Below are 27,658 nucleotides of genomic sequence, written 5' to 3'. Positions count from 1 at the left end.
CAGCTACTCGGGAGGCTGAGGCAGAAGAATTGCTTGAACCTAGAAGGCGGAGGTTGCGGTGAGCCGAGATCGTGCCATTGCACTCCAGTCTGGGTAACAAGAGTGAAACTCCATCTACAAAAAAAAAAAGCCCAATCCATAAGAAGGCCAGAAAGCAGAAGGAAACACAAAAAATAAAAACCAGGACAAAGATAAGAAAATAAGATAGAAAGAAATCTGACTAATTTAATAATTTACAATACTCATATTAATACAAGCAAACTGAAATGGACTGCTCTGTAGTGAAAAGACAAAGCTTGTCCAACTTGCTACGAAACAAAATCCAGTAATCCACATGTATAACAAGCAAAACAAAGGAGTTAGGTTAAATGACTGCTAAACTTTCCTCCGCTTTATCCAGCCGATATAATTTCTCTATAAAGTCAAGCAGAGCAAATGTGGTCATTTGAGGAGAGTTGAGAAATTATTTGCAAACATAGACACACTTTGCAGAGTGTAGGGAAACTACAGGGATGGTGCAGCACCCTGGAACCAGGAACAGCAGGGCTCCATTATCACTCCAGGAACTGAAGGGGCAGCGTGGGGATGGGCAGTTCCCAGACCCATTGTAGTCCTTGCAGTCCATTCTTCTCTCAGTGGCCGGAATGAGCTTTTCAAAATGAAAATTAGATCTTGTTACCCACTAACACAAATACACACACATCTCCGAGGCTTCAAGTTCTTTAAGAGCATCCCATTGTCCTGGAGAAGCATAAAAGTATAGATCCTTGAGAGCGCCTCCAAAGCCTTCTGTGATCTGTCCTCAACATGGGCCCTGTCCCCCACATTTCCAGCTCTTCCTGGGACCAGGGTCCACCTGTTTCAGCCCTGTAGTCACACTGATCTTTTCGCACTTCCATCGACTCACCATGTTCCCTCCAGCCCCAAGACCTTTGCATACGCTGTCTTCTGCCTGGAATACTTCTCACTCCACCCTCCAAACCCCACTTAACACCATTCTTCTTTTAGCTCTGTGCTGAAATGTCTCTTACTAGAGAAACTCTTCCAAACTCTGCCCTCATTATATACCTTTATTGCTGTTATCATTTTCTACTTATGCAATTAATTTTACTTTTTTTTTTGAGTCAGAGTTTCATTCTTGTTGCCCAGGCTGGAGTGCAATGGCATGATCTTGGCTCACCGCAACCTCCACCTCCCGGGTTTAAGAGATTCTCCTGCCTCAGACTCCCGAGCAGCTGGGATTACAGGCGTGCGCCACCACGCCCAGCTAATTTTGTATTTTTAGTAGAGATGGGGTTTCGCCATGTTGGTCAGGCTGGTTTTGAACTCCCGACCTCAGGTGATCTACCCACCTCGGCCTCCCAAAGTGCTGGGATTACAGGTGTAAGCCACCTCGCCTGGTCAATTTTTCTTTTTTTTTTGGAGACAAAGTCTTGCTCTGTCACCCTGGCCGGAGTATAGTAATACAGTCATGGTTCCCTGCAGCCATGAACTCTTGGGCTCAAGGGATCCTCCTGCTTCAGTCTCCCAAGTAGGTGGGACTACAGGTGTGCACTACCACACCTGGCTAATTTTTAAATTTTTTGTAGAAATGGGGTCTTGCTATGTTGCCCAGGCTGGTCCCAAAGTGCTGGGGTTAGAAGTGTGAACCGAACCCCCACACCTGACTATATCTGTGCAATTATTTGATGATTGTATGTCCCACTAGATTGGAAGCCCCATGAGGGTGAAAATGGCACCTTTTTGCTCACTGCTATACAGTGGCTGGCACCTAGCAGAAGCTCAGTAAATACTGATGAATGAAGGAATGAAAAATCCTCGCCAGGTGTACTTTGTCCAGAAACAAGTACTATATACCCAAAGAGCTTTTCCCAGTTTCATTACACAATTTGCATTCATTCATTCACATATATATTCTTCTTTTTTTTTTTTCAATTCAAATTTTTTTTTTTTGAGACGGAGTTTCTTGTTACCCAGGCTGGAGTGCAATTGTGCGATCTCGGCTCACCGCAACCTCCACCTCCTGGGTTCAGGCAATTCTCCTGCCTCAGCCTCCTGAGTAGCTGGGATTACAGGCACGCGCCACCATGCCCAGCTAATTTTTTGTATTTTTAGTAGAGACAGGGTTTCACCATGTAGAACAGGATGGTCTCGATCTCTTGACCTCGTGATCCACCCGCCTCGGCCTCCCAAAGTGCTGGGATTACAGGCGTAAGCCACCGCGCCCGGCCCCAAATTTTTTTTGTAGAGACAAGGTATTGCTATGTTATCCAGGATAATCTTGAACCCCTGGGCTTAAGCGATCTTCCCACCTAGGCCTCCCAAAGTTCTGGGATTGCAGGTGTGAGCCACTGTGCCTAGCCCATTCACATTTATTCACTTTCCATTTCTCTGTGTCAGAGAAAATGAAGGGCAGCTTCCTTCAAGGGCCTCTCTGAAACATAAAAACAGCCCCTGGGCTTTTAATGACATGAACATGGTGGGAGAGCCTCCAAGTCTGAGATGGCAGATTGGCCAGGCATCCCAGCAAACCCAGCGGGCACTTAAGGTGTAGGACAAGGAGTCCCTCCCCATCTGGACCCATCAGACCCAAAGCAAAGGCAGCTGGATTGAACAATCAATCAGGAGCCTTTCCAAGGGTCCTAAATCATGGCTAGAGACATAGGCAATGACACCTAATTGACTGCGCTCCTGGCATTTTGGCAAAGTGGGGCTTAAGGAGTTTAGTTGGTTCCAGATAATTGCTATCCATAGAGAAAATCCTCTGCTTTAAAATTCACACTTGCCCGGCGCGGTGGCTCACGCCTATAATCCCAGCACTTTGGGAGGCCGAGGTGGGTGGATCACAAGGTCAAGAGATCGAGACCGTCCTGGTCAACAAGGTGAAACCCTGTCTCTACTAAAAATACAACAAAATTAGCTGGGCATGGTGGTGTGCGCCTGTAGTCCCAGCTACTCGGGAGGCTGAGGAAGGAGAATTGCTTGAACCCAGAAGGCGGAGGTTGTGGTGAGCAGAGATCATGCCATTGCACTCCAGTCTGAGTAACAACAGCAAAACTCTGTCTCAAAATAAAAAATATATAAAATAAAATTCACACTTGAGAAAAGGACCAAAGCACTTCCTTTAATTAACAAAATCTGCATCCTGTTCTCTAATTTGATTGACTTTACACGTGGATGGTAATGGCTCTATGCCTTGGCTTCCTATCCTTAAAGAGGATGTAAATCCTTAGGCTCTTTAAGGGCATCGATAATAACAATAATAGCAGCAGCAACTAACACACACTGATCTTCATTCTGTGCCAGGCTCTGTGCTAAGTCCTTGATTTTATATATATATAATCTCTTTTAAATCTTAGTGGAAATCAGCTCATATTGGTCTCCTGCCTATAACCATCCAGTGGTTTTTCATCAGTCTTAAAATGCAAACTATTAACCATGGCCTTCAAGGCCCTATGACCTGGCTCTGCCTATTTCTACTGCCTTTCTCAAACAGCCCTCTCCCTTGGCTAGTTAACCCCAGCAAAATCAACCTTCCTTCTGCTCCTTACATACACCATGCTTGTTTCTTCCTCAGGCCCTTGCACTGGCTAGCCCTTGTATGTAAAGCACTGTTCTTCATTTGAGTCTCAGCTCAGCCGTCACCTGCCTGATTCCCCTATCACCCTCACCTCATTGCTGGACCACAGCACCCCGATGCCTCCAGAGCTTGTATCACTATCTGAAATGATCTTAAGTATTCGTTTGTTTAACTACCATCCCTCTCCCCTAACTAGAATCTACATTCCATGAGAGCAAAGCCTTATCTGTCTTGTTCACTTCTGAATCATCAGTATTGGAAACAGCCCAGCAGGCATTCCATAAACATTTGTCACATAAAGGAATGGGTGGAAGACCCAATGAGATGAGAGCTCCTGGATTTACACTATTTGATAGATAAAGGACCTGAAGCTTAGTGACATTAGGTGACTTTCCTCAAGTCACAGAGGTAGTAGATAGGCAGAGGAGATGAGATCTAACCCAGGCCTAGCTGACTCCAAGACTTCTGCTCTTCTTTCCTTTCCTTTTCTTTTTTTTTTTGAGACGGAGTCTCACTCTGTCACTGAGGCTGGAGTGCAGTAGCATGATCTTGGCTCACTGCAACCTCTGCCTCTGGGGTTCAAGCAATTCTCTGCCTCAGCCTTCCAAGTAGCTGGGATTACAGGTGCCCACCACCATGTCCGGCTAATTTTTGTATTTTTAGTAGAGACGGGGTTTCACCATCTTGGCCAGGCTGGTCTTGAACTCCTGACCTTGTGATCCACCTGCCTCACTCTCCCAAAGTCCCGGGATTACAGGCGTGAGCCACTGTGCCTAGCTGACTTGTGCTTTTAATCACTACACAAACTGAGATTCACCCCATGAGTCATGTCTTGTATCCTCCCCACAACTATTCCCATATTCAGGCTTTGCATAGGACCAAGCCTGACAGCAGGAAGGCACTGAATAAAGCACTGCGGAGTGTGAATTGGTACAGCCACTTTTGATAACTGTTTGGAAACTCCTACTGAAGCTCAGTCGGTCCTCAGTGTATACCTACAGACATACAAACATGTAGTCAACAGAAGCCATCTACAAAAATGTTCACAGAAGCAGTATTTGGAAACAATCTAAATGTCAACAGGAAATAATGGATAAATATATGGTAGTACTGTACATTCATACAATGGAATATTTTACAGCAGTGAAAAAGAAACACATCAGTTGTACCTGCCCCGGAGTCTCGGCACATACTACTGCTCTTGCTTATCAGGCTTCAGACTGCTGAGAGCAGCTTTTCCTGACTTCCCAATCTCTGTCACATCCCTTTATTATTTCCTGCATGGATTTGACAAATATCTTAAATTATGTTAATATTTAGATGTTTACTTTTTTTTTTTTTTTTTTTGAGATGGAGGTTTGCTCTTGTTGCCCAGGCTGGAGTGCAATGGTGCGATCTAAGCTCACCACAATCTCCGCCTCCCAGGTTCAAGAGATTCTTCTGCCTCAGCCTCCTGAGTAGCTGGGATTACAGGCATGCGCCACCATGCCCAGTTAATTTTGTATTTTTAGTAGAGACAGGGTTTCTCCATGTTGGTCAGGCTGGTCTCGAACTCCTGACCTCAGGTGATCAGCCTGCCTTGGCCTCCCAAAGTGCCAGGATTACAGGCATGAGCCACTGTGCCTGGCCAACACTTTTATTTATTTTTTTTTTTGAGACTGAGTTTCGCTCTTGTTACCCAGGCTGGAGTGCAATGGCGCGATCTTGGCTCACCACAACCTCCGCCTCCTGGGTTCAAGCAATTGTCCCTCCTCAGCCTCCCGAGTAGCTGGGACCACAGGTGCGCGCCACCATGCCCAGCTAATTTTTTTTGTACTTTTAGTAAAGACGGGGTTTCACCATGTTCACCAGGGTGGTCTTGATCTCTTGACCTCGTGATCCACCCGCCTCAGCCTCCCAAAGTGCTGGGATTACAGGCTTGAGCCACCGTGCCTCACTTTTTTTTTTTTTTTTTTTTTGAGACAGGATCTCACTCTGTCACCTAGGCTGGAGTGCAGTAGTGCCATGTTGGCATGGCTGGAGTGCAGTGGTGCCATCTTGGCACTACTGCACCCTCGATCTCCTGAGCTCAGGTGATTCTCCCACCTCCACCTCCCAAGTAGCTGGGATTACAGGCGCACACCACCATGCCTGGCTAATTTTTTTGTATTTTTAGTAGAGACAGGGTTTTGCCATGTTGCCCAAGCTGATCTTGAACTCCTGGACTCAAGCAATCTGCCAGCCTCAGCCTCCCAGAGTGCTGGGATTACAGGTGTGAGCCACTGCACCCAGTCTAAAAATGCTTTTGTCCTGCAAAAATCATGCTAGTTAAAACATTGATGATAACTGTAGTATAATTGTTTTAACTTTCTTTTTTTAGATGGAGTCTCACTCTGTCACCCAGGCTGGAGTACACGATCTTGGGTCACTGCAATCTCTGCCTCCTGGGTTCAAGCGATTCTCCTACCTCAGCCTCCTAGCAGCTGGGATTACAGGTAAGCACCACCACACCTGGCTAATTTTTTTATTTTTAATAGAGATCGGGTCACCATGTTGGCCAGACTGGTCTTGAACTCCTGACCTCAGGATCCACCTGCCTCGGCGTCTCAAAGTGCTGGGATTACAGACATGAGCCACTGTGATAAGCCTTAACTGCTTACTAATAAAGACAACTTTAACAATTTTTTGATTGCTTTTCTCTGAGTTCTTAATGCATCCAGATAAATGAGCTCCTCTTGAAATTCTAACGAATTCTTTGCATCAAAACAGCTGTGTATGTTGAATAATCATCTAGTGTGTATTAGCTCAATCATGGCTTACTGCAGCCCCAACCTCCCTGGCTCAAGCTATCCTCCTACCTTAGCTTCCTGAGTAGCTAGGACCACAGGCGTGTACGACTACACCCAGCTTTTTTTTTTTTTTTTGAGATGGAGTTTCACTGTTGTTACCCAGACTGGAATGCAATGGCACGATCTCGGCTCACTACAACCTCCGCCTTCTGGGTTCGAGCAATTCTCCTGCCTCAGCCTCCCGAGTATCAGAACAAGAGGGTAGAACGCACCACCATGCCCAGCTAATTTTTGTATTTTTAGTAGAGACGGGGTTTCACCATGTTGACCAGGATGGTCTTGATCTCTTGACCTCGTGATCCACCCGCCTCGGCCTCCCAAAGTGCTGGGATTATAGGCGTGAGCCACCACGCCCAGCCTACACCCAGCTTTTCGTTTTTTCCTGTAGAGATTGGGGAGTGGTCTCCTTACATTGCACAGGCTGGTCTTGCACTCCTATGCTCAGGTGATCCTCCTGCCTCCCAAAGCACTGGGATTACAGGCATGAGCTATGTGCCTGGCTCACACACTGTTCTAAGTGCTCTATGTTCAATACTCCATTACAGCTCCACTCAGCCCTTTGTGGTAAGGGCTACTATCAGTTTTCATACTGTAGAGGGGGAAACTGAGGTACATAAAGTTTGAATAACTTGTCTGAGACTATGGAGCATGCAAGGGCAGGATTAAATCCCCAGCAATTCATGGTCAGTGTCTGTCCATCTGTCTTTCAAGCTGTCCAGCTCCAAAGCTGACATAGCTGAAACGCTGAACCAGAAAACTGAGGAGGTAATGCCAGCACAGAGTTCTACCCTCTTGTTCTGATACATCCCTCTCTTCCTCAAAGGACCAGGGTCCCCAAGGCTCTTTCCTGCTTCTTGGCCTTCTACCACTGAGCCCAACCTGGCTGAGTCTGCATTCTTTACATCTGAGCTCTGGGGAAACTTCTCAAGGGCCCCAGGCTGTGCCCCCATCCTTTGCTCCCTGTACTTTGTATGCACTGCTGATGTTAACTGTAATTAAGTGATTCTTTGATCAACTATTTGTTTAATGTCTATCTCCCCTACTTGACTAAAAATGGTAGCCGTTCCAGAATTTCTACACAGGTGGAAGGAGATAATCTCTTTGGGTAGGGGGGCCTTTGCTTCCTTTGCTTAATACTTGATAAGGTTGAGAAATGTCAATTGAACACAGAAATGAATGGGGGTTCTGATGGAGATTGTAGGAAGAAAGCACATGCCATCCTTACCTCTCCATGCCTTCCCTGTGGCATCACCACTGAATGTAAGTCCTATAAGGGCAAAAATTGTATCTGTCCCTCTTCTCACTATAACTCTTTTGTTTTTTTCTTTTTTTTGTACAGACAGAGTCTTGCAGTGTCACCCAGACTGGAGTGTAGTGGCAGATCTTGGCTCATTGAGTCCTCCACATTCCTGGTTCAAGCAATTCTCCTGCCTCCACCTCCCAAGAAGCTGGGACTACAGGTGCATGCTGCCATGCCCGGCTAATTTCTTTTTAATGTTTTAGTAGAAACGGGGTTTCACTGTGTTGCCCAGGCTGATCTCAAACTCCTGAGCTCAGGCAATCCGCCCACCTCAGCCTCCCAAAGTCCTAGGATTACAGGCGTGAACCACTGTGCCCGGCCCTCTCACTTTAACTCTTAACAGCTGCCACTATGCCTGATACACAAGAAGTGTTACATGTGACAAACAAACATAACAATTTTTTGCTGAATAAATAAAATTTTAAAATGCAGCCTTGAACTTCTGGTCTGAAAAAGAGGGGCGATACAATCAAGATCCAGCTTTCTGAAACAATTTTACACAGGAAAACATGTTGCACATAGGACCAGCATACAGTAAGTGCTCCAGAAGTGACTGTCAGTGAATCGGAATTCCTGCCTCTCCTCACTCCCACTAACTCATCTTCCAGGTCCTAGCAAGGCTAAGAGGCTAATAAAAGAACAAAGCCCAGAACTGAACCCACTCTACTCCCCTGGCCACAATCTGGTAGGAGTGAGGATTTTTTTTTGGAGTTAGGGGGAAAAGATTGTCATTAGCACTGGCAGGAAAGCAAGGTTGTTGGGACGTGCCTCTAGCAGAAATGTTATACCTGGGGAAGACATTGAGTAGCTTTGGAGTAAACAGAGTCAGATAAAGTAGAAAAACAAATCCAGCACAGGTCTGCCGGCCACCCAGTCCTAAAGAATGAACATGATATCTTCACCCTGCAATGGAGCAAATGCTTTGCATTCCCCAATCACCTTTCATTCTGTCCCTTCATCCCCTAAACTGTGGCCCCAGGGCTGCTGGAGAGGTTTAAAACACAAATCAGAATGTGTTGGACCTTGCTTAAAATCCTTAATAGGATGACATCCGAATTCCTCACCAGGGTCACTTCAAACTCGCTCATAAAGCTGTGGCCACAGACGCCTTCTGTCAGTGACTCCAGTATGCCAGGCTTTTCCCACACGGCCTCCACCCATGCTCCCTCTGCCTGAGATGTCTCTCCAGTCCTCACGAAGATTGACTTCTCAGTCATCAGATCTCAACTCACAACTAGAAGCCGCCCTTTCAGAGATGTTCTCTGATGATCATCTTCCACCATCCCTGCTCCCCCCGCACCCCCCTCCCCAAGCAACATACCCCAGAGAAAGCTCATTTCCCTTCTAGCACTTACAATCTTGCATTGCAGTCTGTCTGTCTTTTCAAAAGACTGTGAGCTTTACAAGGGCAGAAAGGGCTGTCTGTCCCTCACCACCGAATCTCTGCAGTCAGGACAGGCCCCATTAAAGAATCTATCAATGAATAAGTGAGTGAATGGATGAATAAATTTTTCATAACTGCTGCTCCAGACCATTCCTCAGCTGAGGTTTGAAGCACAACCAGAATATGGCCTCCAGAGCCCTCCTAGACACTCTGAATCACGCTGTACTTAAGCATCAGAGGTCCCTCCCAGCTCAAGACTGGGAGGTCTTCCACACCACAGGCTGGGGTCTCCTCACCTCCTCTTTCAGGGAAGCTGAGAAATATTATGAAATGGAATCCTGTCTGTCTCTTGGGCAGTTCTCTAACAAAGAAAACAGGACAGCAACCCCTCTCCTCACAGTTCCTCCAATCCTCCTTTTCTGCCATAGATTTAAGATTTATTTATTCCCATCCTTCTAATTGTTTCAGCAAGGGCCATAGGTGAGCATCAGCTGGAAAATTACTGCTTCAACTTTCATCGTTTAAAATGCTTAAATGACATGCAAGAAACAGTTTTTAGGTCTGCGATGCTGCGAAGGGTTGGTAGCAAAGTAGAGCCAGGTTGCAAAGACCTAGAAAATCAGTGCTACGATTTACTAGCTCTTCCATATACCCAATGCAGGACCCCTGGCCTCAGTTTCTACAGCTGACAAATGGAGAGGGCGATACTGAACTTCATAACCCCTAAAAGGAAGTCTGGACAGCTGTACCCATTGTCCTGGGCAAGGGTTCTCGTGGTCTTAGAGGAAGGTCTCGCCCCTGAAAGGAAGGCTGAGGTTCCCTAAGGAGAGTCTGCTGTGCCCTCAGAAGCTGGGTAAGTACACGGAGAGGTGAGTCCGAACGGTGAGAAGGCATTTTACACTAGGACACGGTGACCTTGGGTTTCGGTCTGGGCTGTCTGTCTCGAGAGTCCCAGCCCCAGCCCTAGGCCAGACCTCAGCCCTAGGCTGGGAGCCTTTCATTGGTTCCTCTGACAACAGCCAAGCACAATCTATAGTGGCGTAGGAAAAAAAAGACTGCTACACAATCTCCCGGTGAGGCCAGAACAGCGGCAAGACAAACCTTGCAGGGGACTCAGGGCCAAGCCCTGGCCCAGACCCCGCTCTTATCCACGCATCAAAGCCACCCCTTGCCCCGGACTTCCCGGAGGCTACAGGCTCCTCGGTTCCAGGGAGGAGCAGAGCCAGCCGCGAGGGCTCCCCGCCTTCCTGGAGTCAAGCCATTAGGCGGGGGCTTTTCTTTTCACCAGCTTGAGCTGATCCTCACCCCCGCCCCCCAACGCCACCATCATTAACAGCAAAGAAAAGATCCCCAGCCATTTCCATTTCCTCTGCGGCTCAAGAGCCCTGCTGTTATTTAATCCTGAGGCCACCCCGGCAGCATCCTCGGGCGCGGCCGGCTCCACCCATCCACCTGGCCAGTTCTCGGCGGTTCCCACTTCCCCAGAGGGGAGGCTGGCGAGAGGTCGGGAGATTGGGGAAAGGCGCCTACAACAGCAAATGGCCATGGGCCTTCAGTGGACCGAGGCTCCTTAGGCCAGCGTCCTGTGAAGGCTGGGAAACCGACTGGGACAGAGAGAGGACACCTAGCTAGGGCGGCAGAGGGCCGGCAGACGCCCGGGCATTGCGGACATAACACTGGGGCGGGGGGCAGGGGGAACGCTGGGAGGCTAGGGCCAGGCTTCCTCCGGCTGAGTTGCCAGAATCGCCCCGGGTGGTACTGGAGCCGGAAGAGGCCTGGGCCCAGTCACTGTCTACACCCAAGAAATGGGGGGAGGGGCGGCCAGCACTCCCAAGAGATTCAACCTCAGAAAAAGGAACCAGATTCACTCACCAACACCCACTCCACCCTTTGATATGGATGATGGACATTTTCTTAATTTTTGGTAAACGCAGCTTCGAGAGCCCTCCCCCCTGGCGTCACTGGTCTAGAGAAAGAGATGGCCCCCAGCAGGGGTCCTCCCGTCCCCACCTTTTGACTGCCTGCGGGAGGCAGAGATCCCAGATCTAGGTGTGTCCTCCCCCACCCTGCTCTCAATTCTGGATCCGGAGGCCGCAGTGCCCCCCGCCCCCCAGCGACACTGACGGTTCCAGCCTAGGCCCGCAGTGGCGTGAAGGTGGCCTTTACCTCCTCTCGCAGGCTGGGAGGGGGTGCAGCCCGCGCAGCTGGCCCAGCTGCAGCAGTCGCCGCCGCCCTCCATTCATTAAAAAAAAAAAAAAAAAAAAAAAGCAACAACAACCTCCACTGGAACCTCCACCCCTCTTTGTAAAACAACGACGGCTCCTGGTAGAGCTAGAGCCAGTCCCAGCAATCACGGGTTAAGATCTTTTCCCGCCCCCCATTCATAAAAAAAGGAGCGCAGCGCATGCGCGCTCGGGGTCTCTTGTGCCCACCCATTCATAGAATCGCGAAAGAGGCGCGTGCGCACTGGAGCTCCCTTCCCTCCCATTCATAAAAAAGCCATTTTCCCAGGCAGTGGTTGCAACATCGCCGAGGAGGTAGCGAGCGGAGCTGACAGCACGGAGCTGGCGCTGTGGAGCGCAGCGAGCCTTGCCGGTTCCTCCGGCCGGCGTCTGCGAGTACAGCGGCGGCTGACCTGCTCCGGCACCGGGATTTACACAGACGTGGGGCGATGCTTGTGACCCTGCAGCTCCTCAAAGTAAGTCCGTGGCCGGTTGTGGGATCTGAAACTGCCCCGTGTGAGCCGCGACGCGACTCCCCCTTGGGCTGGGGCAAATGGTGCGCTATTTCTAGGCGCGCCTCAGTGTTCCTTCCCTCAGCCTGCGCCTCCTTGAGTCGCTGCGGTGCGCCGCAGCTCCCTGACGCCCTCGGTCCGGCCGGCACGGCGCCGGGGGTGTTCACAGCCTGGCACCGCCGTTTCCAACCCCTGGGCATTGCCAAGCCCGGCTTCCCCGCCCTCTGCGACTCGGGAAGCCCCGTGCGTGTCCCGGGAGTTTGCCTCTGGCCTGGCCTCTTTCCTCCTTCTGCCACCACCCTCCTCGAGCGCTGGAACGGGCAGCTCTGGGCTTGGTCAGGAGCCATCGTTTGGGTCGGGGGGCGCCCTCACTCTGGGCGACTCGCCCACCTCCCAGCTCGGTGCCCACGGTGCCAGCTTTGCCGTGTATCTCTCAGCCCGCCGCAGCGGCCTATGCTCGACGTAGATTTTTCCTTTCTCTTTGGAGCCGTGACCGACAGGATTCCCTCCCCTTCTGCCTCTCCCTCGATGGTCAGCGAGGGGCTGGCTCAGAACTGGGCATTTCTGCTCCCTCTCCTTGGCGAGGCGGTTCCTCGCCGTCTGACCTTTGCTCCGCTGCCGCATTTTATGCTGTGCAACTGCCTTGCAGTTACCTTTTTCTTGCCTGGCCTCCGTAGGGCCTGAGGCTCCTCGGCCACCCTGTACCTCCCTATCCCCAGGCACCGAGTTGTGCCAGGCCCCGGAGACCCCAGGCCGTGCTAGGGCTGTGGTGGGGGCTGAAGGTGTGTTTACATAACGCCAGCGTGTGGGAGCTGGAGGAAGAGGTTGCGAACGTAGGAGAGATAAGGCTCCTACTTTCCCTCCTTTCTTCTTGGTGGTACCAGGCTTGACATCACAAAGAAGAGAAAAGGATAGAGACGGTACGTTCTGAAAAATTCGGAATCTCCAAGACCCCGGGGACAGTGAGCAGGGTGAGGGCGGGTTTGGCTAGCCAGGGCAGCTGGAGCTTGGCTCCATCACTGGGGCCAAGGCTGTGCCCAGTTCCCCTTCCATGCAGACGATCAAAAAGCATTTAGACAACAGCTGCTCTTGTGCAAGAAGATGGTTTCTCAATTCTCCTTGATTGGGGGCAGGGGGTTGTGGGCAGAAGAGGCAAGAGAGACGGAAAATGGTTGCATGGCTTGTAGGGCTAAGGGATGGACAAGAGAGGCGAAATGGGCTGGAGGGACTAGATGGTAGGCAGAGGGGCGAGCTGCTGGCTGCCTCTTTCACCAGCTGCTGGAGGGGCATCCATATTGGCAGGCCTTGGTGAGGGCAGGAGGCCGCCTTCTGGTTCAGCAAGGCTCCGGGTGGTACCCCCCAGCGTGGTTAGTGCTGGAAAGAAGAGTGTACAGTGGGGTGCCCAAACCTAGTGGCAGCCCCTTCTCTCCTGCCTCCTAATCAGTGGCATGATTCTCTCCAGTTTTGGGAGAGGCCAGGCACTCTAGAGGCCAGAGAACTTGCGGAGGGATGAGAGCAAGCACCCGACTGTCTCTGTAGCTGACCGAAGCACTAACGTCTCTGACAAGCCTCTCGGGATTCAAAGCTGGAAGGTAAAAGGCCCAGAACAGTTGGGGAACTGTGGGTTTATCAATCTCTTAAAGAGCTCTGTCTGGCCTGAGGCCCTACCCAATATTGCACTGGTGAATTTCACAATGTTTAGAGATCTCCAGATCTTCACACAAATGGAGCATAAACGTCTCTGAAATTTTCAGCCTTTTTTTTTTTTTAAGTGAGGATGTCGGGAGGATTAAGAAAGGTAGGTCTGAGGTTAAAGATTTCTCTTTATCTCTCCCTTTCTGTCTCCCAGAAGGGTGGGAAAGAACTAGTGAAGATGTCCAGTGTGACATCACATTTCCTCTTTCCTATCCCTTGGGAGGGTCCTCATGCGCCACCAGGCTCCAGACAAATCCTGATATGGTGAACAGTGCACACACTTACCAATCGAGCTGTGTGGCCAGTAAGGGTGTAGGGTGGGGATTTTAGTAGCAGATTTCTGAAATCTCAAAGGAGAAATATTGGTCACCTACAGTGAGGAGACTTTAAAGGCATCTGTTGGTTATGGGAGTCACTCCCTTTTGGTGGAGTGTAAATGGCCTCTTGCCCTTGGCCCTCCTATCCAGTCCCACGACCTTTTCCAGATCACTCTCTGAAATGGCCTCATCTTACTATAAAGCTTTAGTTAGGGCTGATGGGAGAAGACAGAGCACATACCAGGGCATAGGCTGTGGACAGGTGGAAATTTGGAGCTTACAGATGTAATTGTTATTTATTTTTTCGAGACAGAGTCTTGCTCTGTCACCCAGGCTGGAGTGCAGTGGCGCAATCTTGGCTCACTGTAACCTCCACCCCCAGGGTCAAATGATTCTCCTGCCTCAGCCTCCCGAGTAGCTGGAATTACAGGTGTGTGCCACCAAGCCCAGCTACTTTTTGTATTTTTAGTAGAGACTGGGTTTCACCATGTTGTCCAGGCTGATCTCGAACTCCTGACATCGTGATCCGCCCACCTCGGCCTCCCAAAGTGCTGGGTTTACAGGCATGAGCCACCCCTCCCGGCCTCTGATGCTTTTTTTTTTTGAGACAGGGTTTCACCATATTGGTCAGGCTGGTCTCGAACTCCTGACTTCACGATCCACCCGCCTCAGCCTCCCAAAGTGCTGGGATTACAGGCATGAGCCACCGCACCCAGCTTCGGATGCCATTTTTATCTGCATCCTCCCAGAATTGGAGGAGAGATGTAGCTCTTTGGAAATCTGTCCTGCCCAGTTCACACCCATGACGCTCCCGACTTTGATAAACCTGTGCCCAGAGGTTTGGCTGACATTCAAGAATAATAAATGAAAGTGGCCTTTCAGTGCAAAATTGGAAAAATCAGTGATTTAAAAATTAAGAGAGGAATAAAACCCAGTAATACCTCCAGAAGTGACCTTTGAGCTGTGTTGCTCTGGGATTTAATACTTTGGGACCATATGTGGGGATTCCAGTTTCCAGTTCTGAAAGTCTTGAGGTGTGACATCTTCTAACTCCCAGATCTGGGTCCCCACAGTGTTTTTCTATCCTTGGGCTATCCTGTTAATTAGGGCCTGGGTGTTAGTGCCAAGGAGGCCTAGGAAGGAGCCCTCCCTCTTTATTCAGAAAAGTCCAGTGTTTCTTGGAGAATCATAGTGTTCAATTTGGCTCTAAATCCAAAGTAAATCCAAAGTGTCTGTCATCTGGCCTCTACTTAGGTGGCAGTTCCCTTGTGATGACAGCCTTCTAAGAATTCTCTCCCAGGCCTCTGAATTTGGAGATAAAGTTGAAAATTTGGGGTTTTGTATGTAGACACGACCGAGTTTTTGAGGAAGGGAAAAATGGCTGAAGCAGAGAAGGTTCTATCTCGTGGCCAACCTATATCTCCCTGAGGGGAGAAAGCAGTGACTCATTAGAATACATTTTTGCTCTTTCAAAAGAGCCAGAGGAAGGTGAATGAACAACATACGGAAAGCTGTATTGCTCCTTCCAGACCAAGCCAGGGGCCAGGAGAGAGCAGATGAATGATTAGGCAAACCTGCTAAGCATGGCCTTAGTTTCCCCATCTGTATAGTAGAGAAAATAAACTCCTCCCAAGGGGACAGGGGCCAGCAGAGCTGCTAGTGAGCAGCCAGGATGAGGGCCAGGCTCATTGTGATTCCTGGGCTCCTAGGAGGAGGGCCTAGTTTTAATGGTGCCCCCTTCCTGCACAGGAGGTGTGGGGTGTTGCATGATGTAAGAGGCGGGGTATTCTTGGCTCTCAGGGGTTTGGGGCCACCCTGCAGATCCGGACAGCTGACAAGGCTGGGGAATGTATCCGGGACATGTGGCTGGGCTTAAGAGGCTCCACAGTTCAGCTGTGATCACGATTGTTCTTTCCAAGGACAGGCCCCAGTCAGTGAAGGAAGCAAGGGCACAGGGGAGGGAGCACAGATGTGCTGGATCTAGAGGAGGAGGGAAGGAGCCCTTTGGGGCAGGTGGCCACTTGCAGAAGAGTGGTTTCCCTTGTCAGTGGTCTTTCTTTTTCTGATTAGGGGAAGGGAAAGTCATTTCCTGCTCCTGTCCCAGGAGTAAGCTAAAATCTATTATTGTAAGTTCATTTCTTGGTGGAGGGTAAGGAGACAAATAAGATCTTAGTGCCTGTGGGAGGAAGCCCTGCCCTGGGGGGGTTTAGGGTTTTGGTCCCACCCAGATCTTGACTTGGCCGGTAGTTCCCAAACCATGCCAGTGGTTAACAGGCTCCTTCTGACTCCTTCTTTACCGACTCTTGGCTTCTAATCCTTCTTTCTGGGAATCTGAGCAGACAATTAAGGGGGTAATACAGTGAAGCAGAAATTTGAAGCTGATTAAATAGCCCAAAGCCGAAGTCCAGCAAGATTCCCACCCTTCCTGTGCTGGAGCTTTGGAGCTCAGCTGACTGGTTGTAAAAGAGGGAAGAGAAGAAGAGGGGTGGGAACCAATAAGTGATGATGGGATGCAGTGATGAAAAGCAACTGTTTTCTTTCGGGGTCTCTAACAGATTATGGCCAGAGGTGAACGTCTTCGTTCTGGTGCTGAGGGTAGGGAGATGGGGGTGGAAGAAGGATTTGCAGACAAATCCAGCTGCCCAAATGCTCTCTATTCTCCCACTGGGGCCATTCTCAGCAGAGTGTCTTTCTTCCTAGGGTATAGGAAGGGGCACGTCCTCCGCCTCCCTCTCCTTCTTTTTAAAGTCCTTTTAAAGCAATAAGTCATCATTTATTTGTAGCTTAATTAGCTAAACTGGGATATTGTCACAAAGAACCAAGCAATAGCGGTGGGCAGGCTCTCTGGCAGCCTAGAGACCTTTCTTCTGAGTTGTTAAAGGGTTAAACAACCTTCACTGAAAGAACCTGCTGAGACTGAATGGGGCAGTGCTCAAGCTACCCATTCATTCACAGCCTCTTGCCAGTTTGTCATTAGCTGACCTGTAGCTTGCAAAGTACAACTGTCAGGTTTTCCCAATATTTCTCAACTCACCTCCCTGGGGTACCTCTAGGCGAGGGTGAGGGTGGGTGGGATTAGGCATCCTGCTCAATTGTGGGGACATTTAACGTGCCTCCTGACTCTTTTCAGCCAGCCTGTATTGAGCGGTCTGCAGCCTGATGCTCAGCCCCTCCCGACAGGTACAAATGCAGGGAGTGTCAGAATGGCTGGCTCTGGCCTCCCAGACCCACCAAGCAGCAAATACAGGGTTTTTTATCCCACTGATTCCCATATCCTAGGACTCTCTGTTCCCTGGCTCCCTCCCTTCCTCACAGACCTGGGCCAGGGAGCCCCATCAATGTAGGTGGGGAGGAATAGAGATTCCTTTCCAACCCAGGGTTACCTTTTGGGGACTGCTTTATAATAAACTCCTACAAGTGAGATTCATTCAACTATAAAAAAAACAAAAAATGAAACCACTTTTAAAACAGGGTGACGGCACAGAACACTGAATTGGGAGTGAAGAGAACTTGAACTCAGAGCCTTCAATGAGAGAGATTAGAAACCCCCCGCAGCCTTGACTCTCCACACTGACAATTCCCCTACGTGGGGTTCAGGCTTTTCTTCCCTGTTGGTTGCACTGCAGACCCCAGTATGTTCTGATGATCTGTGAGGGCTGGAGGGGTCCGTGGTTGTGAAAGTGATGTCACTTTCATGCCTTTCTGTGAATTCTCAGAGGTTATGGAGGGCTTTTGCAAGTCATTGTAAATCAGGGCTGAATGGTTAGTATTTCAGCCTGTTCTCTTGGTTCAAATCCTGCTCTGATCACTTGCTAGCTCTATGACCCTTTATGCTTCCATCTCTTTCTCTGTAAAATGGGTACTGTCTTGGAAGTATGGAGAGGATTAAATGAGAAAATAAAATCACTGAGGGTTTAGCATGGAGCCTGCCTGGTACCAAGAAATGTTTCATAAATATTAGCCGCTTCCATAATTATTATTTACTATTATTAGAAGGTTGAGTGGAGGTAAAAGTCTCTTCCCTCCTGCCAGTTTGTATGAGTACCACCTAAACTTGATAGAGGTGCTTCCTTGGCCAAATGGAGTGCTGGCTTTGTTTCTCTGTCCAGTGTCTTCCAAATTGGCCATCAGTCTCTTCCAAATTGCCTAAATGAGGCAAAGCCTCCTCTCTCCTATGTATATTATAAATCTCTTCCTTCCTTGCAGGGGAAGCAGAGAGCACATATTAAACTGCACTTAAGATTGTCAGCGTTGCTCAGAGTAGGGGTGGGTGTTTCTCAGTGAGTAGAGATTGATCTTCCAGATCAACTTAGAGCTGGTTTTTTTCTTTTTCTTTTTTTTTTTTTCTTAATTTGAGATGGAGTTTCACTCTTGTTGCCCAAGCTGGAGTGCAGTGGCGCAATCTCAGCTCACTTCAACCTCCACCTCCTGGGTTCAAGCGACTCTCCTGCCTCAGCCTCCTGAGTAGCTGGTATTATAGGTGCCTGACACCATGCCCAGCTACTTTTTGTATTTTTAGTAGAGAAGAGGTTTCACCATGTTGGCCAGGCTAGTCTTGAACTGCTCACCTCAGGTGATCCACCCACCTCGGCCTTCCAAAGTGTTGGGATTACAGGCGTGAGCCACTGTGCCTGGCTGTTCTTTCTTTTCTTTCTTTCTCCTTTCCTCCCTCCCTCCCTTGAGAAGCAGTCTTGCTCTGTCACCCAGGCTAGAGTGCAGTGGTGTGATTTTGGCTCACTGCAACCTCTGCCTCCTGGGTTCAGGCACCTGCCACCATGCCCAGTTAATTTTTGTATTTTTAGTAGAGATGGGGTTTTATTCTGTTGGTCAGGCTGCTTTCAAATTCCTGACCTCAAGTGATCCGCCTGTCTTGACCTCCAAAATGTTGGGATTACAAGCTCCTGGACTTGTTTCTTTTCTTTTCTTTCTTTCTTTTTATTTTTTGGAGACATCATTTAGCTGTGCTGAGGGGTTATTCAATAGACAGCTCAGAAAATTGTATTTTTTTGTCAGACAAATTCAGCAGAGACTCTTAGAGGGCCCTCCTGTGGAGGGTCCCTGCTGGTGTGGGGTGAGGCCAGCAGTGGAACTCTGATTTGGTTTTTGCTGAGCTGGTGGTCAAAAGGAAACCTACTACATTAGGGTTATGATAGGAAAAATGCATTTTCGAATACGCCCAGTGGAGCCATCAGATGCTGCTTAGTCCCCAGAGAGCCGAGTCATCGTGGGCCAAGCTCCCATCCCCATGTCTGGCCTCAGCTACAGGCCCAGATGTTGACAGCTGCCTCTGGAGGGTTATGGGAGCTTGCAAATGCCAACATCCCCATTGCCTGTGGCTGCTTCCATCCTGGCTTCCTGGTGGGACTTTTCCAGGAACTGGGGAATGTGCCTTCTGATTCCAAGGCCCATTAAATGAGCATTGCCCATTTCTTTTTCTTTATCTATAGGAAGTGTAGCTGTTTTTAAAGAACCTCATCAATTTAAAAAAAAAAAAAAAAGAGTGAATCTGCTTAAGGGAAGGGAGTATTTTACTTTCTTCCACAGCACAGCCAGACCCAATCCTGATCCTGAGAGACAAAACCCAACTATATAGGGCAATAGAAGCTTCAAACTGTCACCTACATTGTGTTGGCAGGACCCTGAATATTTCTGACAGGGGTTTTTGGAACAAGGGAGTCACGTCATCACTGTCCATGGGTGAGGATTCTGGCTGGTGCTGGAAAACCTTATCCACGGCATTTTTTATTCTTCGGCCAAGTCACAGCTTTTCCTCCAGGCAAAGTCCTCAGTGCTGGACCTCGGGCTCCTAACCCTGGCCTCTTGCCCAAATGCACTTATTCTGGAAGCAAGGCCTTGGAACCCCTATTGAGAATAAGTGGGCAGGCTGAGGTAGCATTCTCTGGAGTTCCTACCCTGTCATCGGCCTGATCCTTGGAAAAACTCCTCTCCATAGATGGCTTACTTGCATTCCCTTTCTCCAGCCTTGACCACAGGATCTCCACGGGAGGCTGCTTTGGCAAGTGGCTACTCTTCGGTGGCAGACCTGCCAGACACTTAAGGCAAACTCTGCCACAAGGAAGTCTCCCATTCCAAGGTGGTACTCTGGTTTCATCTGAAGAGTACACGGGGGGCAGGCACTGCCACTAGGTAGACTTACTCCAAGGCAGGAAAAACAAAGTGTGTAAAGAAATTCCAGCATCTTTTTAAGTAGGCAGGGCCATGGGAGCAAAGCCAATAGTTGATGCCCCGTGTGCATGGGAAATATCAGTTGACTGAGCATTGAACTTTGCAGAAAAGACTGGATGCTTTTTGCATTTAGCAGGATAAGTGATAAACATACTGGAGCCCTGTGGATAGCCCCCTTTTAATCCCCTTCATAAACTTTTATCTAGAGCTAGCTCTTTATTTTAGACAGGTTCTAGACAAACCTAACAGCAGAGGTTGCAGGATCAGCTCTCCTCATTAGAACACCGTTAGCATCTTGATGCAAATTTTAGTAAATGCAAGTGTTTACTAAAACCCCACCCCATAATATATCAATCCGATGGCCTTTTTTTGGGTTTTGTTTTAAAGACTTATCTTTCTCTTCTACCCTCCCTCCCCATTCCCTGGGGTTCTTAAGGTTGGGATAGAATCTTCCCAGAGTATAATCTTTCCCTTGGATTCCAAATTGTGTCCCCTTGAGCCGAGGTCTTGGCCTTCTGCTGCTGTTTCTTTAAATTGATCTCCAGCAGAATTCCAAATGTAAAGGTCAGTAGGCAAGGAAATGGCACTTCTAATAGAAAACAATGTGCACTTTCTAAATTTGAACCAAGCCATTTCCGCTCTTTGATTTAAGTGACTTCCTGGGGTTCCGTGTCAGGCACTGCAGTTGAATCTCTGGCTGGATTCCAACTTAAAATTGCACTCTCTCGGTGAAATTAGAAACTGATCCAGGGTTGGCTTAGCTATTCTAGTAAATAGCATTTAGGCTGAATGTTCAGCTCAGCACTTGGAAATGGGTGATGTGAGTGCCCCTCCAGAGGATTTCCCATCCAAGTTGTCAGAAGCTCACATACCTAGGGATCATTAGGCACTGCAGGTTGCTGCTCTTAAGAAGTGGTAGTAATAAGTTAATATCCTGCATGTGCAGGTATTAGATACCGTCCTTCCTTCTCTTGTGAATATCTGGAAAAAGGGCTTGTTTATCCAGCTGATAAACTCCATGGGAGCACCCAGAGCTGTGTGCTGAGTTCACCACATTGTCCTCAGCACCTGGCACAACGCTTGGCACGCAGTGCTTATAAGTGTTCAGGAGATCTAAACTTACTTCCTGGGACAGTGATAACTTGTTGCTGCATGCCAGGTAATATGCTAGTAATAGATATGCATTGTCTCATTTAATCCTCACAAGAGCCCATTTTACAGATGACAAAATCCAAACCTAAGGCATAGAGATGAAAGAACCTCATTCATAGCAATATCACTAGGCAAAAGTGAGAGTCAAATTTGAATCTGGTTTCAGATATCCTGTGCTTACGTCCACTGAGCTGTGTATCTTAAATAAGGAGCATGTTTCACAGTGACTAAGAGAATGAACTCAGGCTGCCCAGGTTTGAGTCTTGCTACTGATAGTTTTGGATAGCTTTGTGTAACTTTGGACAAATTAATTTGAACATGTCTTTTCTGTAAATAACAAAGGGATACTAGTAGTTATGTTTTAGGATTATCATGAAGTCAGTGACTTAATGTATATGGTGCTTAGGAGAGTACCTCCATCTTAAGTGCTCAGTAAGTGTTGTTTCCACCACTGACTTCTTGTCATTATTAAGCATCTAAGCTTGGGGAGTCACTGGAAAGTCCACAGAGGGAATTCAGTTGGGTGGCTCCCATGGACCTGATGGGGGCTGAGGTACTGGCAGGCCACATACTGATGCCTGGAATCCATTCTCTCTTCCTTTTCCCCACCCCACCCCCAGGGTACCTAGAAGCCTGTTTCTCCGTACAGTCCAGGACCTCCAGCCCTATGGAGCCCCCGATCCCACAGAGCGCTCCCTTGACTCCCAGCTCAGTCATGGTCCAGCCCCTTCTTGATAGCCGGATGTCCCACAGCCGGCTCCAGCACCCACTCACCATCCTACCCATTGACCAGATGAAGACCAGCCACGTGGAGAATGACTACATAGACAACCCTGGCCTGGCACCCACCACCGGCCCAAAGCGAACCCGGGGCGGGGCCCCAGAGCTGGCCCCGACGCCGGCCCGCTGTGACCAGGACATCACCCACCACTGGATCTCCTTCAGTGGGCGCCCCAGCTCTGTGAGCAGCAGCAGCAGCACATCCTCCGACCAACGGCTCTTAGACCACATGGCACCACCACCCGTGGCCGACCAGGCCTCGCCAAGGGCTGTGCGCATCCAGCCCAAGGTGGTCCACTGCAAGCCACTGGACATCAAGGGCCCGGCGGTCCCACCCGAGCTGGACAAGCACTTCTTGCTGTGCGAGGCCTGTGGGAAGTGTAAGTGCAAGGAGTGTGCATCGCCCCGGACGTTGCCCTCCTGCTGGGTCTGCAACCAGGAGTGTCTGTGCTCAGCCCAGACCCTGGTCAACTACGGCACATGCATGTGTCTGGTGCAGGGCATCTTCTACCACTGCACAAATGAGGACGATGAGGGCTCCTGTGCTGACCACCCCTGCTCCTGCTCCCGCTCCAACTGCTGCGCCCGCTGGTCCTTCATGGGTGCTCTCTCCGTGGTGCTGCCCTGCCTGCTCTGCTACCTGCCTGCCACTGGCTGCGTGAAGCTGGCCCAGCGCGGCTACGACCGTCTGCGCCGCCCTGGTTGCCGCTGCAAGCACACGAACAGCGTCATCTGCAAAGCAGCCAGCGGGGATGCCAAGACCAGCAGGCCCGACAAGCCTTTCTGACGGTTTGTGTCGAAGCCTCAGTGCTCCGCCTGGAAACCTGGTTCTCTTCTGACATCTGAGAAGACTGCAGCAAGCTCCAAGGTTTTAGCCTGCTGAGGCTGACCTTGCTAGTCTACCCACTCCTCACCCCCAGCTTCGGAAGATACAGAGACCACCACCACCTACCCTGTCTTCCCCAAGACGATGAAGAAGCACTCTGGGGCTTCTTTTCAGGGTCCTGGAACTTTGTGTCAAACAGACAATGCAGGGGCAGGGTGTGGTTTGCGGGGGGTGGGGGGGATTTTTCTTTTTCAGAAGACGGAACACAGATGTAGACACATCCGGAAGTTGCAGCTGCTTGAATGCCTTCCCAGCCCCTCCTTCTCCGTCCCCTCCTCCCTCCCTCTCTCTCTCCCTCTTCCTCTTTTCCATTGTCTTTGGCTCTCACAGGAGCTGGCTGCCTGGGAGGAATTGTTAACTGAATACCAGGGTACCTTTAAAGAAGACCCTTGGAGTCTTCTATACCTTCTTCTCCTCCCCCACCTCACTGTACCCTACTTCATCCCTGATGTCTTGGGGAAGGTATAGAACACCCCCAGCAGTTCCTATTGTATATACTTGGGAGCCCACTGAAAACAGAGGACGGCCAGTGAGTCCAAGCCTCGTTCTTCTGCCTCCCTGGAGCCACAGGACGGATTTAGGAGCCACTGCTCAGTGCACTTCTCCCTTCCAACTGCATCAACTAACTCTTGGGGGTGTTCCGCACACCACACCGTCCTTCGGTTCTTACCGAGTCACAGACTCGCCTGCCCACTACGTGTCCTGGGTTCTCTCTACTCAGAACCCTTCCAGAAACTTTATATGGGTAGAGGAAGCCAGGGCGGCAAATGCGAGACCAAATATCATTTTGCCAATGAGTCTGAGGCTGTGGTCTCTGGATCCAGTCATTATGTTTTTATAGAATAATTAAACCAGATTCTAACGGTGTTTTAAAAAATAATAATAAAACAACTTGCTTCCTTTTGGGCCACCCCCAGGAAGGGCTGATTTCAAAATCTGGGGGCGAGCAACCTCAAGGAATACAATTTCCCTCCCCACCAAGAAGAGGATTTTAACAGCAAAGAAGAGAGGCAGCACCTCCCATTGGCAGAATGGCTGTTGAGCCAGGCTGGGTTTGGGTTTTCTCTCTTCTGATTCTGCTGCTCACTGTCATAGCCTTTTGTGTATAGTGATGTGTCTGTATCTTTCCTGTAAATAGAGAGATGATGAAAAAAGAGTCTATTTTAGTGTTAGGAAGCCCCAGCAGGGGAGTCGGAAGAGCTTGGAAGAGCTCGAGAGAGGGTAGGGGAAAGGTTTTTCCTGGGGCCACTGGGTTTGAGCCCTGCTTTTGTGCACAGCCACACCGCCCTCTCCTGACAGCCCTCAAAGACCGTAGCAACTCTTTCTCTCAAGGTGCTCAAGGACTCAGAAGGTGCAGCACGTCCAGTGGGTAGGTACTTGTTGCATGCAAAAGCTGTAGTGTATCTGGTCCTTCCTCCCCAGCTGTTGTGTGGGGTTTTTACTTTATGTGGTATTTCGTTTTCCCCTCTGAGAGGGCATGGCCCGAGTCAGAAGAGCTACCACCCCAGGTGAAACTGGAAGCGTCCGTAGCATTTCCAGTTTGTTCTGTAGGAACAGAGGTACCTCCGGGAAGGAGGCCGCGAGGTAGGTAGCTGTGATAGGCATGCACCTAATGCTTCTCAAGGACTTTTTTTTTCCTTCTTGAAGACTAGTAGTAACATCTTATGATTTAGAGTAAGTTAATTGTAACCTTAGGTATTTATTGATTGGAGGAAGGGAGGGTCATATTATTGGGCTTTATTTATGTAGCATTTGCTAGCTTGTACAAGGCGAATGTGAAATATTGCATCTGCATTTTCCAAGGCTGATTCATGTAGCTACCTTGCCACACGTTGTGATGGAAGTATGGATGTTCTTGAACATTTCAGAGGGAGTGGTAGAAAAAAAACACACTTTCAGCCAACCACTTATATGAATTGAATGTATCAGAAGTGTACTGAAGGGACTGGAGATGTTTCCCTCAGATGAGATGGCCCCAAAATCGATCGCACACGTGTGCATGCTTTCTGTGAGGCCTGAGAACTTTCCCAAGGGCCCCTCCCTCAAATTCTCTCCATGGGAAACTTGACCCGGTGGCAAGTTGCACTTTGGTGATCTTGATGTTCTACACACCTGTTCTGTGGAGAGTCGATTTACATAAGCTGTGTACACACACATACACACACACACACACACCCCACACTGTCTACTGACAGAGACCCTATTTCCTGGCAAACAGCCTCCTGAACCCTGACTTTTTGTGTACATACTTGTAAACACGGATTTTTCTGGGTTTGGGTTTGCTTTTTCCTTCTTCTGCTCCCGTTCTAGCTTGTTCTTCTTGGTTTGCTTTCAGCCTGCTTGATGGATGTCTGCAGAGCGCTCTCTGAGAGTCCACCTCGGTGCCCCGCGTGCTCTGTGGTCATGGGAAGGAGCGAAGGAACCATCCTTGGTTCTCCCAGCTTGGCTGTGTAGCAGTCCCTCAGTTTTTCTCAGCTTCTTGACAAAAATTTAAACACACCCAAAAGAATAAAGCTGGCTTGCCTGTGGATGTTCCCCAGCTCAGGCCAGTTGAGGGCCATGGAGGGACCCAGCACTCAGAAACACAAGACACGTGTGTAGCTGCTTCTGGCTGAGTGTATTTCCTGTCACCAATGGCCTGTTTGGCTGGATGATGTCTTGGCTTGACCTTTATTGAAAAGTGCTGGCTGGTTCTGACCCCTGTTAAACTTGGGGTGGGTGGGGGTTCTCTGCCTTAACTCCAGGGGCAGCTGGGATCCAGGACCCTTCTCCTAGGGGGCCTTGGATGCCCGTGTCTATGAAGGACAGTGCTCCAGCGAGCACCCTGGGAACTTTGCTTGGGTAGCAAATCCCCCCCAGATAAAAAGATGGGCACAGCTAAGGCTTTCTCAAGCAGGAAGGAGGTGAAGACCAATCCCTTCTTTTGGTACGCACCCCCCTCTACACTGAGATGGAAGACCTTGTAGGACATGGCTGTTTCTTTCAGCCTTGTGGAGTCTTGTCAATCACCATCATACCTCCAGTGAGGCCCAGCTAGATAATGATTTGTCCGAGATGGCACACGTGGAAAGTGATCTGCACCAGAACCCGGATGACTGTCACCTTGAATCGTCCGGTTCTCCTTCCCTGCTGTCCCAGAAAGTGTCTGGCAGGCACGTGCAGCGCAGCTCTACACTGTACAATTCACTGGGGCATCCCGCGAGCCTCACCAGCCTTCTGGTTCATGCCTTTGACAAGCATTTTAATGCCCTCTCTGCTTACTGTGACAGTCGATGACGAATCTTGCGTTGCCATTTTCTGCTGTGGGTAACTGCGTGCGGTGTCTTGCCTTGCTTTCTCTTCTCACTGTCCCACAGCTTGGTTTCATGTTACAAACAGAAAAGCTATCCGAGGCTCCCACCCCACCACATCCCCCTCACTGTAGCCCACCTTCGCCCCACCACAAAGTTACCACAGAAGGTTTTCTTTGTATAGAATATTTATTTTGAAGCTCTATTTTAATAGTATTTATTTTAGAAAGTCTACTATTGTAAGAGTTCTTCTGTTTGTGAAGAAAAAAAGTTAAAAACTGAATGTACTGATTTAGAAAATATATATAAATATATATTGTTAAATATACACGGGACTGCCATGTGGTGTTTTGTGTTCACTTCCCCGACCTCTTCGCCTAGGAAGGCCTCAGGTTTGTCTGAGAATACGTGCTGGATGGAAGGAGTTAGCAAAGAAGAGAAGATCCCTATCTTCCCAGGCTGGGGAGTCCCTTATTCCCTATCGAGGACGCCAAAGCACCATTAGAACCATTGGAGAAAAGCTGCTGTTCGTTATGAAGCTAAATACTGCCCGGAGCTGCTAAAGCCTTCCTAGGAGGCAAGCTGTCCCCTAAACGAGTGTGTGCCACGGACGGACAGCAAAGCTCCTAAACTGGGAAGAGGTAGGGGGAAGAGGGTCATCTGACCTGTCCCTCTCCCTTTTTTTCCTGATTGCCCCCAAAACAGCTTTTCACACACATGAACACATACATGCTTCAAGGATCCAAATAGAAAAGTCCGTGGTCATTTCCTTATTTTATGGGATTGGCAGATATTGCACAAAAGTAGTCCCTTTGACCTCGGAAGACTTCATCCATTTCATGACCACCTAATGCACCTTCTGTATTTTTGGTTTGTTTTGTTTTGAGACAGTCTTGCTCTGTTGCCCAGGCTAGAGTGCAGTGGTGCAATCTCATGGGTTCAAGCGATTCTCATGTTTTACCCTTCCAAGTAGCTGGGATTATAGGCATGCACCACCATGTCCTGCTAATTTTCTGTATTTTTAGTAGAGACAGAGTTTCACCATGTTGGCCAGGCTGGGCTCAAACTCCTAAGCTCAAATGATCTGCCTGCCTCTGCCTTCCAAAGTACTGGGATTACAGGTATGAGCCACCGCACCCAACCAGCACCTTCCTTCTGATTCCCCTGTGCAGCACTCCCCGCTCCAGTGCACTCAGACTTAACTAGAGACCCAGCCACCTCTCAATTTACATAGCTATGGAAACTTGATGTTTCATAGGCCAATCATGATGAAAGTGGGACTTTATTTTGAACATGTGAACACATGCCTCTTGTTTTCTAGAAATTAATAGAGATTTTTTTTTTCTATTACCAATAAGTGGGAGGAGATGACCAACAGTGAGGGATCGGGGAAGAAAGGAGAGTGGGGGAGACAGATCAGAAACTGTGGGTCACCAGTTATGGCCTCTCAGGAGTCTTTGTGAAATCCAAATCTTGAGTTCCCCTTGCAGACATCAAAATGCGTGCCAGGATCCCCAGGCACTGCC

The 27,658-nt window shown here is 49.2% G+C and overlaps 3 protein-coding genes across 5 annotated transcripts in view; 1 reads left to right on the top strand and 2 right to left on the bottom strand.

Annotated features, from left to right (window-relative positions):
* The window catches only part of ARHGAP26 (Rho GTPase activating protein 26), a 914,282-nt gene extending 902,946 nt beyond the window's left edge, over positions 1-11,336 (bottom strand). The window contains exon 1 of the mRNA XM_078362030.1: positions 10,965-11,336. The gene's annotated coding sequence lies outside the window, so the exon portion shown is untranslated. The remainder of the gene's footprint in view (positions 1-10,964) is intronic.
* LOC118150311 (uncharacterized) lies at positions 204-12,363 on the bottom strand. Its single transcript, XM_054250210.2, has 2 exons — positions 11,259-12,363; positions 204-649 (listed from the first exon to the last, which is right to left on the bottom strand). Exon 1 carries the CDS (start codon positions 12,171-12,173, stop codon positions 11,529-11,531), a length of 645 nt encoding a protein of 214 aa, XP_054106185.1. The 5' UTR covers positions 12,174-12,363; the 3' UTR covers positions 204-649; positions 11,259-11,528.
* SPRY4 (sprouty RTK signaling antagonist 4) lies at positions 11,613-26,458 on the top strand. 3 transcript variants are annotated; one of them, XM_035287447.3, is made up of 3 exons: positions 11,613-11,790; positions 13,289-13,418; positions 21,797-26,458. In XM_035287447.3, the coding sequence occupies exon 3, from the start codon at positions 21,844-21,846 to the stop codon at positions 22,741-22,743; it is 900 nt and encodes a 299-aa protein (XP_035143338.1). In that variant the 5' UTR covers positions 11,613-11,790; positions 13,289-13,418; positions 21,797-21,843; the 3' UTR covers positions 22,744-26,458. The 3 variants fall into 3 exon arrangements, with proteins under 3 accessions (XP_035143338.1, XP_035143344.1, XP_035143333.1); XM_035287453.3 differs by having other exon boundaries at positions 11,613-12,746; XM_035287442.3 differs by lacking the exon at positions 13,289-13,418.
* Positions 26,459-27,658: the final 1,200 nt, after the last annotated feature.

The sequence above is a fragment of the Callithrix jacchus genome, chromosome 2, assembly GCF_049354715.1.
Source record: "Callithrix jacchus isolate 240 chromosome 2, calJac240_pri, whole genome shotgun sequence".
In the NCBI taxonomy this organism is placed as follows: domain Eukaryota; kingdom Metazoa; phylum Chordata; class Mammalia; order Primates; family Cebidae; genus Callithrix; species Callithrix jacchus.
This window is presented reverse-complemented; position numbering and strand designations above follow the sequence as displayed.